This window comes from Mercenaria mercenaria, chromosome 7, assembly GCF_021730395.1.
Source record: "Mercenaria mercenaria strain notata chromosome 7, MADL_Memer_1, whole genome shotgun sequence".
Taxonomy (NCBI): Eukaryota; Metazoa; Mollusca; class Bivalvia; order Venerida; family Veneridae; genus Mercenaria; species Mercenaria mercenaria.
The window spans coordinates 16,196,363-16,208,503 of record NC_069367.1 but is presented as its reverse complement, the minus strand read 5'-3'; the positions used below and the strand labels follow the sequence as shown (position 1 = coordinate 16,208,503).

The 12,141-nt window shown below is 39.4% G+C and overlaps 1 protein-coding gene across 1 annotated transcript in view; it reads left to right on the top strand.

The window, feature by feature from the left end:
- The window catches only part of LOC123554849 (uncharacterized), a 42,703-nt gene that overhangs the window by 14,280 nt on the left and 16,282 nt on the right, over positions 1–12,141 (top strand). Inside the window, exon 2 of the mRNA XM_045345210.2 lies at positions 8,721–8,880. Coding sequence (XP_045201145.2) covers positions 8,721–8,880 — 160 coding nt within the window. The remainder of the gene's footprint in view (positions 1–8,720; positions 8,881–12,141) is intronic.

Genomic DNA, 12,141 nt, shown 5'->3' with positions numbered 1-12,141 from the left:
AAGACGTTCGCATTTGGGCAAGTCAGTCTTCCACGAGCTCTCAGCAATACATGCATTTACAGAAAATATGATACAAAAAGAATGTAATCAATAAGCAAAGTAATTGTCTCAAGTGCTGATAGCTACTAGAACATTCGCCACATTGTAAATATAAAGATTTAATGTTTTACAGAAGTTGCATTTATAAAGTACTGGGTGCATTTCAATTAGTTGAACCGGAGTACAGAAAATAAATCTTAAAGATTCGCTATTTGATTTGGGCTTATAACGTTGGAGATGAGAGGATGACCTTATTATTTTAGAATGAATAACAGAGGAAAATATAAGTGGCTCTCTTAGATACTATAGAAGCTATGCCATGGGTTTTAATACATGGAAACTGCGTTTTGAAATTTAACGCGTTCACGAAAAGTCATCCAGTTTAGTTTTCTGGATAGAGTTTCGAAATCTTTATCAAGAATAGTTCTAGTAGTCCTCTTTTGAAAACGGACAAATTTATCTTTTGAGACAATACAACATATTCCCCCAATTGCACAACGGCAGTCAAAATGAAGTGAAATGTTTGAACCAATATTGCGTTCAATTGCTCATACAAGATAATGTAGAGAAAACAAGAACAGAAATCAGATCGGTCTTGGTAAGCATATTTGAATTTTATTTATAGAACGCACGACATCTTATCCCGAGCGCTCGACATTTTATCTCGAGCGCTCGACATCTTATCACAAGCGCACGACATCTTATCTCGAGCACTTGACATCTTTTCTCGTGCACACGACATCTTTTCTCGTGTACACGACATCTATTCTCGTGCGCACGTTATCGTTTCTAGTGCGCACGTTATTGTATCTCGTGCGCTCGACATTTTATCTCGTGCGCACGACATCTTATCTCGAGCGAACGACATCTTATCTCGTGCGCACTCTATCTAATTTCGTGCGAACGACATCTTATCTCGAGCCATGATATCTCGAGTGCTTGACATCTTGTCTCGCGAATACGACATCTGAGAGATCTTATCCCATGCGCACGGCATCTTATCTTGCACGACATTTTATCTCGAGCGCACGTTATCTTATCTCGTGTGCACGACATCTTATCTTGAGCCATGTTATCTTTAGCGCGCGACTTTTTATCTCGTGCACACGACATCTTTTGACATCTTATCTCGTGCACACGACATCTTTTCTCGAGCGCTCGACATCTTATCTCGTGCGCACAACATCTGATCTCGAGCGCACTACATGTTATCTCGAGCGCTCGACATCTTATCTCGTGCACACGACATATTTCTCGAGCGCTCGACATCTTATCTCGTGCACACGATATCTGATCTCGTGCGCACGAGATCTAATTTCAAGGCCCTCTTTGTGTTTTAGGTCATCAGTAAAGTAGATAATTAGTGTCCTGCCTATTGAGAGGTTATTTAAGTTTCCCGCAAGTACAAGGTCATCATGTCTTCAACATTTAACGAACATAATTAATGATACTAACTGCATGTTAGAATAACAATAAATCGCAGTTCGATTTGTAGTATCTATTCGCGCATTGTCAGAAAGTCATAAAATTGCATGCTTGAATAAAGGAGAAACAGGGAAATTCTTTGATATATGGGCGCAATCTGACTAAAATACATCTCCAACTAACTCTTGACGACAGACAAAACTATGAACAGTCTCAATTTAATTTAATATTTTTATCAGTGGCCTTGCATCGTTGTTGTTGCTGCAAAATGGAAGAATCTGTTTTTGGGGCAAAACTGTCAGTCTTAGGAACCACTGCAGCCCAATTCTTTTAGAAAGATTTGAAAATATTCTGTACATACTTAAATAGGTTGTCGTCTTAATGACATGTCTCTTTCCATATAAGTTAGTATCAAACTCAGTTCTATATTCTACACCAAGTCATAGGTTAACAAATATTTACAGCAGTTGTATTGAAATGATGATATGAATGTTTTATTTATATATTTGCCGTATACCAATAATTTATCATAAAAGCAGTTTTCTTATTATCACCTTCAAGCGTATCGAAATGTAGCATGATCACCCGAAATACTGAATGCTTATCCATATATCACATGTTAAGGTAGTAATCAGTAGCAGTGAGCAGTAGCAGTAGCAGTAGCAAAATTGGAAAATGTGGAGCTGGCAGCAGCAGTAGCAGCAGTAACAGTAGCAAAAATGTGAAAAATCGGTAGTAGCAGTAGCAGCAGTAGCAGTGGCAAAGACGTGGTATTTGGCAGTAGCAGTAGCAGTAGTAGCAGCAGCAGTAGCAGCAGCAGCAGTAGCAGTAGCAGTAGCAGCAGCAGCAGTAGCAGCAGCAGCAGTAGCAGCAGCAGTAGCAGCAGCAGCAGTAGCAGTAGTAGTAGCAGCAGCAGCAGTAGCAGTAGCAGTAATAGCAGTAGCAGTAGCAGTAGTAGCAGCAGCAGTAGCAGCAGCAGCAGTAGCAGCAGCAGTAGCAGCAGCAGTAGCAGCAGCAGCAGTAGCAGTAGCAGTAATAGCAGTAGCAGTAGCAGCAGCAGCAGCAGCAGTAATAGCAGTAGCAGTAGCAGCAGCAGTAGCAGCAGTAGCAGTAGCAGTAGCAGTAGCAGTAGCAGTAGCAGTAGCAGCAGCAGCAGCAGCAGTAATAGCAGTAGCAGTAGCAGTAATAGCAGTAGCAGTAGCAGCAGCAGCAGCAGCAGTAATAGCAGTAGCAGTAGCAGCAGCAGTAGCAGCAGTAGCAGTAGCAGTAGCAGTAGCAGTAGCAGCAGTAGCAGCAGCAGTAGCAGCAGTAGCAGTAGCAGTAGCAGTAGCAGTAGCAGCAGCAGCAGCAGCAGCAATAGCAGTAGCAGTAGCAGTAGCAGTAGCAGCAGTAGCAGCAGCAGTAGCAGCAGTAGCAGTAGCAGTAGCAGTAGCAGTAGCAGCAGCAGCAGCAGCAGTAATAGCAGTAGCAGTAGCAGCAGCAGTAGCAGCAGTAGCAGCAGCAGTAGCAGCAGTAGCAGTAGCAGTAGCAGTAGCAGTAGCAGTAGCAGCAGCAGCAGCAGCAGTAGTAGCAGTAGCAGTAGCAGTAGCAGTAGCAGCAGTAGCAGCAGCAGTAGCAGCAGTAGCAGTAGCAGTAGCAGTAGCAGTAGCAGCAGCAGCAGCAGCAGTAATAGCAGTAGCAGTAGCAGCAGCAGTAGCAGCAGTAGCAGTAGCAGTAGCAGTAGCAGTAGCAGCAGCAGCAGCAGCAGTAATAGCAGTAGCAGTAGCAGTAATAGCAGTAGCAGTAGCAGCAGCAGCAGCAGCAGTAATAGCAGTAGCAGTAGCAGCAGCAGTAGCAGCAGTAGCAGTAGCAGTAGCAGTAGCAGTAGCAGCAGTAGCAGCAGCAGTAGCAGCAGTAGCAGTAGCAGCAGCAGTAGCAGTAGCAGCAGCAGCAGCAGCAGTAATAGCAGTAGCAGTAGCAGTAATAGCAGTAGCAGTAGCAGTAGTAGCAGCAGCAGTAGCAGCAGCAGCAGTAGCAGCAGCAGTAGCAGCAGCAGTAGCAGCAGCAGCAGTAGCAGTAGCAGTAATAGCAGTAGCAGTAGCAGCAGCAGCAGCAGCAGTAATAGCAGCAGCAGTAGCAGCAGCAGTAGCAGCAGTAGCAGTAGCAGTAGCAGTAGCAGCCGCAGTAGCAGCAGCAGCAGTAGCAGTAGCAGTAATAGCAGTAGCAGTAGCAGCAGCAGCAGCAGCAGTAATAGCAGTAGCAAAAACGTTAAATTGGCAGTAGCAGCAGTAGTTGTAGCCTGGTAGCAGTAGCAGTAGCAGCAGTAGCAGCAGCAGTAGAAACAGTAGCAAAACCTGAAACTTGCAGTAGCAGTAACAGATATAGCAGTAGCAACAGAAACGTGAAATTGGTAGTAGCAGCAGTAACAGAAGCGGTAGCAGAAACGTAAAAATTGCAGCAACAGTTGCAAATTCGTGAACAGTAGAATCAGTAGCAGAAGCAAAATATTGAAATTGGCTGTAGCAGTCGCAGCAGTAACAGTATTACATTTTTACTAATGCTGCTATTGCTACTGCCAGTTTCACGATTTTACTACTGCTACTGCTGTTTCACGTTTTTATTACTCGGCTACTGCTGCTACTGCTACTGCTACTGCTACTACTGCTGCTGCTACTGCTGCTTCTGCAACTGCTGCTACTGCTGCTTCTGCTACTGCTACTTTTGCTAAAACTGCTACTGCTGCTTCTTCTACTTCTACTATTGCTACTGCTGCTACTGCTACATCTGCTAATGCTACACATGCTACTGCTGCTGCTGCTACACCTGCTACTGCTTCTACTGCTACCACTACTGCTGCTACTTCTGCTAATGCTGATACGGTTGCTACATTTGTATTGTTGCTACTGCTACTTCTACTGCTACTGCTGCTTCTGCTACTGCTACATCTGCTACTGCTAATGATACTGCTGCTACTGCTGCTTCTGCTACTGCTACATCTGCTACTGCTGCAACTGCTGCTGCTGCTATTGTTGCTACTGCTGCTACTGCTTCTACTGCTTCTACTGCCAATTTTGCCTGCTGCTATTTTTAGCTCACCTGTCACAAAGTGACAAGGTGAGCTTTTGTGATCGCGCGGTGTCCGTCGTCCGTCGTCCGTCCGTGCGTCAGTGCGTCCGTGCGTCCGTGCGTCCGTAAACTTTTGCTTGTGACCACTCTAGAGGTCACATTTTTCATGGGATCTTTATGAAAGTTGGTCAGAATGTTCATCTTGATGATATCTAGGTCAAGTTCGAAACTGGGTCACGTGCCATCAAAAACTAGGTCAGTAGGTCTAAAAATAGAAAAACCTTGTGACCTCTCTAGAGGCCATATATTTCACAAGATCTTCATGAAAATTGGTCAGAATGTTCACCTTGATGATATCTAGGTCAAGTTCGAAACTGGGTCACGTGGGGTCAAAACTAGGTCAGTAGGTCTAAAAATAGAAAAACCTTGTGACCTCTCTAGAGGCCATATTTTTCATGAGATCTTCATGAATATTGGTCAGAATGTTTATCTTGATGATATCTAGGTCAAGTTCGAAACTGGGTCACGTAGGGTCAAAAACTAGGTCATTAGGTCTAAAAATAGAAAAACCTTGTGACCTCTCTAGAGGCCATATTTCTCGATGCGTCTTCATGAAAATTGGTCAGAATGTTCATCTTGATGATATCTAGGTCAAGTTCGAAACTGGGTCACGTGGGGTTAAAAACTAGGTCAGTAGATCTAAAAATAGAAAAACCTTGTGACCTCTCTAGAGGCCATATTTTTCATGAGATCTTCATGAATATTGGTCAGAATGTTCACCTTGATGATATCTAGGTCAAGTTCGAAACTGGGTCATGTGGGGTCAAAAACTAGGTCAGTAGATCTAAAAATAGAAAAACCTTGTGACCTCTCTAATGGCCATATTTCTCAATGGATCTTCATGAAAATTGGTCAGAATGTTCACCTTGATGATATCTAGGTCGAGTTTGAAACTGGGTCATGTGCGGTCAAAAACTAGGTCAGTAGGTCTAAAAATAGGAAAACCTTGTGACCTCTCTAGAGGCGATATTTTTCAATGGATCTTCATGAAAATTGGTCAAAATGTTTACCTTGAAGATATCTAGGTCAAGTTCAAAACTGGGTTACGTGGGGTTAAAAACTAGGTCAGTAGATCTAAAAATAGAAAAACCTTGTGACCTCTCTAGAGGCCATATTTTTCATGAGATCTTCATGAATATTGGTCAGAATGTTCATCTTGATGATATCTAAGTCAGGTTCAAAACTGGGTCATGTGGGGTCAAAAACTAGGTCAGTAGGTCTAAAAATAGAAAAAACCTTGTGACCTCTCTAGAGGCCATATTTCTCAATGGATCTTCATGAAAATTGATGAGAATGTTCATCTTGATGATATCTAGGTCAGGTTCGTAACTGGGTCATGTGCGGTCAAAAACTAGGTCAGTAGGTCGAAAAATAGAAAAACCTTGTGACCTCTCTAGAGGCCATATTTTTCACGAGATCTTCATGAAAATTGGTGAGAATGTTCACCTTGATGATATCTAGGTCAAGTTTAAAAGTGGGTCACGTGCCTTCAAAAACTAGGTCATTAGGTCAAATAATAGAAAAACCTTGTGACCTCTCTAGAGGCCATGTTTTTCAATGGATCTTCATGAAAATTGGTCAGAATTTTTTATTGATGATATCTAGGTCACATGTGCTCAAAAACTAGGTCACTATGTCAAATAATAGAAATAACGATGTCATACTCAGTTGAACACTGGGTCATGTGGAGATAGGTGAGCGATTCAGGACCATCATGGTCCTCTTGTTGCTATTGCTACTGCTGCTACTGCCAATTCCACGCTTTTGCTACTGCTGATACTGCTACTGCTTCTGCTACTGTGAATTCTGCTACAGCTAGTTTCATGTTTTCGCTATTGCTACTGACAATTTCATTACAATGTAAATCTTAGCTTAACCCTGTCGGCCAATTAGCCCTGACCTGATATTCACTGCCTGTCCCCAGAATTATACAGAATGTGTCAGCGGTTATATTAATCAAGGAAACAAATTGCAACCCGTAAATGGAAGTGCCAAAATAGTTCTAACCTCACTATGAGATTAGAAAATCACTGATGAAGTAGACCCCCTTCATTAGGGGCCTGCTAAATGGCTTCACAACCATCCAGAAAATAATCTAACTTGTTGTCGCCGCTCCATTAACATTTATCTATTACATTAGCAACATTTTATTAATATGTTTAAAGAAGCTGCATAGTAGTTATCATTCATGTAATACACGCAGCACCGTGATCCAGAAAGTTATAGATCTATTATACTAAAGTATAGCAGACAAATTGATCGATACTGGACCGGCCAAATCATCATAACTCATAGATCAGTTAGGGACAATTTATGACAGATTTTCAGTAATTTATATTGATTAATTTGTTACAATGATGCTTTTGCAATGGACTGGCCTACTCTTTTTATCATATATTCGTTGCAAAATGTAATGACATTTGTAACGAATGTAAGGGACTTGTTCTTATGCTGAAGTGTACCATATACTCAATAAAAGATCCAGTCTAGATCATTCCTACGTGGAAGCTGTCAGGTCTTAACCTTGATCCATCTACAAAAAGCTCTCCCCAGTTAGTAAGATCATTAACTAAATATTGTTTTATTTATGATTTTGCCATAAAGTATCAGAATCATGCTTCTGTTCTCCAGTTTTGCAATTTACATATTGTCATCGAGTTCGAGAGAAAATTGAAAAGAAAAAAGAAAATCATGTCAAAGAATTATAAGAACAACCAGATTGTTGTATTTTTACAAAATAATGTATTCCACATTGAATCAAATCACACAAGAAAAAAAACAACAACAAAATTTGTAAAATTCAGCCCCACTCGTTTTATCTAGATAATAACTTAACATATAACCACAATTTATTCTTTAAGTGAAAAGACGTTGACTCAAAAAGTATCCGGCGCATTAAATCAAAGAATTATATTATCGTACTATTAACCCTCGCCAAAGCGCCGCCGCGGTCGAATGATTAATGTCACTGCCTTCAAATCTTTTGTCCCTCCCTGATGTGGTTAGAGCCTCGTTTGTAGTGTAGAATTATTTATGTGAGGAAGTCATTCACCAGGCTTACGGAAGAAAATACAACTCGCGAATCGAATTGCAAACTGCAGACCAGTCGATTCAAACATCAAACTGGTCTGCACAATACTTAGTAGATTGTTGCATTTATTAGCAGATTGTCAATTTTTTTAAGCAACCATTTACTAAGTACTGTGCCCAGTGCAGGTTCAGCTATATGTAAATATTCTGCCGTTGATTGGCAATTGGCTTGAATCGCGAACTGCAGACAAGTGTGTAGTTTTGAAATTCGAAGTGCGACTGGTCTGCAGTTGCAATTCGATTCCCAACCTTTGACCTTCGAACTGTCAACTGCATTCTAGTTCAAAGTTCACAACGCAGTGCTGACCAGATTGCACTTTGAATTTCGAATCGCAAACTGCAGACCAGTTTGATGTTTGCGATTTGAATCGGGAACTGCAGACCTGTTTACAGTTTGCAATGCGATTCCCAGGCTATGACCTTCGAATTATGAAAGACATTCTAGTCCGCAGTTTACAGCGCAGTATTTAATCAGACTGTACTTTGAATTTCGAATCGCGAAATTCAGACCAGTTTGAAGTTTGCAGTTCGAATCGAGAACTGCAGACCAGTTTACAGTTTGCAATTCGATTCCCAGGATATGACCTTCGAATTATGAAATGCACTTTGAATTCCGAATCGCGAAATTCAGATCAGTTTGAAGTTTGCAGTTCGAATCGGGACATGCAGACCAGTTTAGAGTTTGTAATTCGATTCCCAGATTCTAGTCCGCAGTTCACAGCGCAGTACTTACTGACCAGACTGTACTTTAAAAATCGGGAATTGCGAATTGCGAACTGCAGATCAACTTAACCAAGCATGAGTATGTGCCCCTTTTAGTAAAATAAGAAAAAATGGAAATATTTGATGTAAGTGCTCGAACGTTCGCCGTTGTGATGGATTTTGCTTCGACTTGACGAGTTGATTAGCAACGTTGATGAAGCTTCTTATTCATTTTTATACAAATTTATCTGTCTTGGTTCCCGACACGTTTTCTTTTGAGGGCAAAGAGGACAAAAGTTGTAGGAATGCTATCTGATATGAAATAACATTAAACAAATATTTAAAATGCATATTTTCAGTTATCTGTCTTCCTCGTGTAGCAGAGGCCGGATGTGCCCAAGATGTCGGAAAAAGCCAGGGCTTTACACAATGTGTAATGGGATACTCCATGTTTATGAGTAACGCAGCTAGCTCCATGGATCCGAATGATCCCAATGCAATGATGACAATTATGTGCAGGTAAAGATATGTTCAAATGTACTAAGCACGGCAAAGAGCTGTTACTATACCCGTGACGTCTGTATCTTGTTAACAATTCTTAGCAAGATCAATTTTGAGTAATTACTTAGCATAACTGAATAAAACTTCCCTATCCCCAGACATTTGATTACTTTTGGCTTCTAGTGTTTCTGTACATTTTTTTTATTTTACAACTTTACTCACCCCCCTACCCCCCCCCCACCCCCACCCCCACACACACCTCCAAACCCCTTCCTCATAACCCAGCCCCCATCCCAAAAATGTTAGTTTTAATTTCTTTTATTTCTTGGTTTTGTTTCCTGTTTTTTTTTTGTATATACACTCTTACTTCCCTTTCCCTTAGGCCCTTACCCTTATCCATATTTAACCAGCCTGTGCACAAGTATTCAAGGTGAGCTATGAAGATTCCACAGTGACCACACTGGTTATTCGGGTACCTACTCGAGTGAGCGATACCGCCCTCGTGTGATTTATATACATGTAGGTTGTATAGGGTATATAAAAACAATACCAACGTATTACACATATTTAAGCATGTTGTACATTTTAAAGACATAATCGTCCGAGGAAATGCATTAATTCGCACTGGTGAAAATATCAGTCCTCAATAATATTGATATGACAACAAAATTTGAAGAAATGTAACGAAATTCATGTAATTTGACGTTTTGAGACGTATTTTTCTTTGTTCGAAGTTGAGATAACTGAATTTGGCACTCTCCTTAGTAAAACTATGCATACTCAACTACAAAACGAATGGCTCGTGTACCTGCAAGTTATTTTTGTTGATAAAATTTCAATTATATGCATCCTGTCGCTGTTTTTGATGGTACCTCTGACGATGGATGAAAATAAACAATGATACCTACCCGTTTGCACATGGGTACCGTCCTCGTTATGTCAATGAACATTTATAAAACTCCCCGTAGCAATTACTTCCGCAATATGGTACACTTAAATGAATGCAATTAAAGGTAATCGCCTTGAGGATCTGGAAATAAGAACTGGAAATGTGAAACCCGGCCTTTAGTAGATCTATCTGATTAGAATGTTAACATTAGAAATGTAAAGAAGTGAGTTAGCAGTATTTCACCAATATCAAATCTTCACTCACACCCACCCTCTATTCTACACATTCTATCATCTTGCCTACTTGGAGTTATTCTTTTTCTCCTCCAGGCTCATTATGAAAGCGACCAAACTTGTCGTCGCACCGTGCAAATGTGCTTATGTTAAGACTGACCTCCTTTTTTTTCCTGAAAGGGAAATCGGACCCTCTCTCTGGGCATGTATTCGTATAGGGAGAGGCTGCGGCTTCATAAATCTGCCTTTTATCGTATCTTGTTATTATAGGTGCACCCTCCATTATATAAGTTCGTGCTAATTATGCGATTTATTTACAAGTGCATACAATATACACTACTGTATAAGTGTCTTACAGGTGACTAACTGAAGAAAAAGAAGCAGATAGGGAAGTCTGGTTATCAGATCCAATCTCTTTTTAATGTTTGTTCACAAACTCCTCACAGCGGTTGTAAACATTGAATGTACGTCAAGGGAGGAAATCTGTGAGATTCAAGATTTCAAGATTTTATTTATAACTGGACCTATACGGGCATCAGTATTATAATAACAACAAATTTAACAAAACAAACCCCTTAAAGGGCCTACATAAAATAAAACAGTATTTAACGGTCAAAAATAGATCTGATACAAATATTTTGTAAGCTAAAAGATAAATAGAATTAACAAGGTTTGAAAACAGTGTTTTAACTGGCCAGCAGATAACTGCTAGTGACAAAAACCTATTTATCCCAAAACAATTGAAGTATTTTCTGTACAAACAATGCTAACTTAAAAAGAAGAGTACTATCATTACTATGAAATAAACGTTGAAATGACATTACATTTGACTGTTGAAAGTCATTTGGTATATATTTTACTCTGTCTAAATTTAAGTACGGACATTCTATAATGTAATGAAATTCATCTCCTAAAGATGTATTATCACACAGATAGCAAGTCCTGTTATTGTGCCCAATATTCAAAAATATCCCTCTTTCAGCTTGTAACAGATTGTTCCTACATCGGAAATGACACATGGATATTGCGAGATTGTTGGAAAAAACTTTAAACTAATTTTCAAACTCAAAGGTTGTTATAAATATTCTGTAACACAAACATTTTCTGGAAATTTGCAAAGTTTTTTTCATTCCAAGATTGAATAAACTGGCCTTCAACCTCTGTTGTACAATACCGCGGAAATACACTGGTGAAAATGATTGATTCAACCAGTATTCAGCAAATCCAAGTTGCTCTTAAAGTTCTTTTACATATGAAATCCAAGAACAATAATTTACATTTTCTGATGGAGTCTCTACATGAAACTGTAAAGTATACAGTTTTTTTTTTTTTTTTTTTTTTTTTTTTTTTTTTTTTTTTGTTTACCATTAATAATTGTACATCAGTAGTTCAATATTCTATTTCTAATTATAACATCTATTGGTAATAAACCAAGCTCGCCAAAAAACATGACATTAGGTTTTGACTTTTTTAACCTTCAGTACCATTTAAAAAAAAATTAAGCTGAAAACTTTTAACAATGCTAACATCACCACAACCCCATACATCTGATCCATAATGTTTGAACCACAGACTCAAATAAACGTAATTGTAAATCAATACTAAGCTGCAACTTCCTACATTTTTTTCAATAGAGCATACATATTTTTTTTAGCTTGGTCAACCAAATACATTTTAGCTTTATTGATGTAACCATTGTTGTTAAATTAAATTCCTAGATAACTGAAGTCATCTGCTACTTCAAGTGCCGCGTTATTATAATAAAAGGTAGGCCTATTTCACATTTTTACACGTGAAAAAATAACAACCTTAGTTTTATTGGAATAAAGTAACAAAAATAACTTGAAAACATTTCTGAAATATCATCTAGCAGGTCCTTTACATTGTTTGATAATTCCACTAGTCCTGAAAAAAAATAGGCATACGTGAGAGTGAATCATTCAAGAAAACAGAAAATAAGATCGATGATAAATTTTCACCTTGTCGTACATTAGAGTGAGCTATAACGAAGAAAATTGATAGACCTTGGCTACTCTTTACACAAGATTTGGCTTTATCATATATTGCATATTTAGCCTCAAAGACTTTGTCATCAATGTTATGCTGCAGCAATTCATTCCATAAACACACACGATCGACAGAATCAAACGCTTTCTT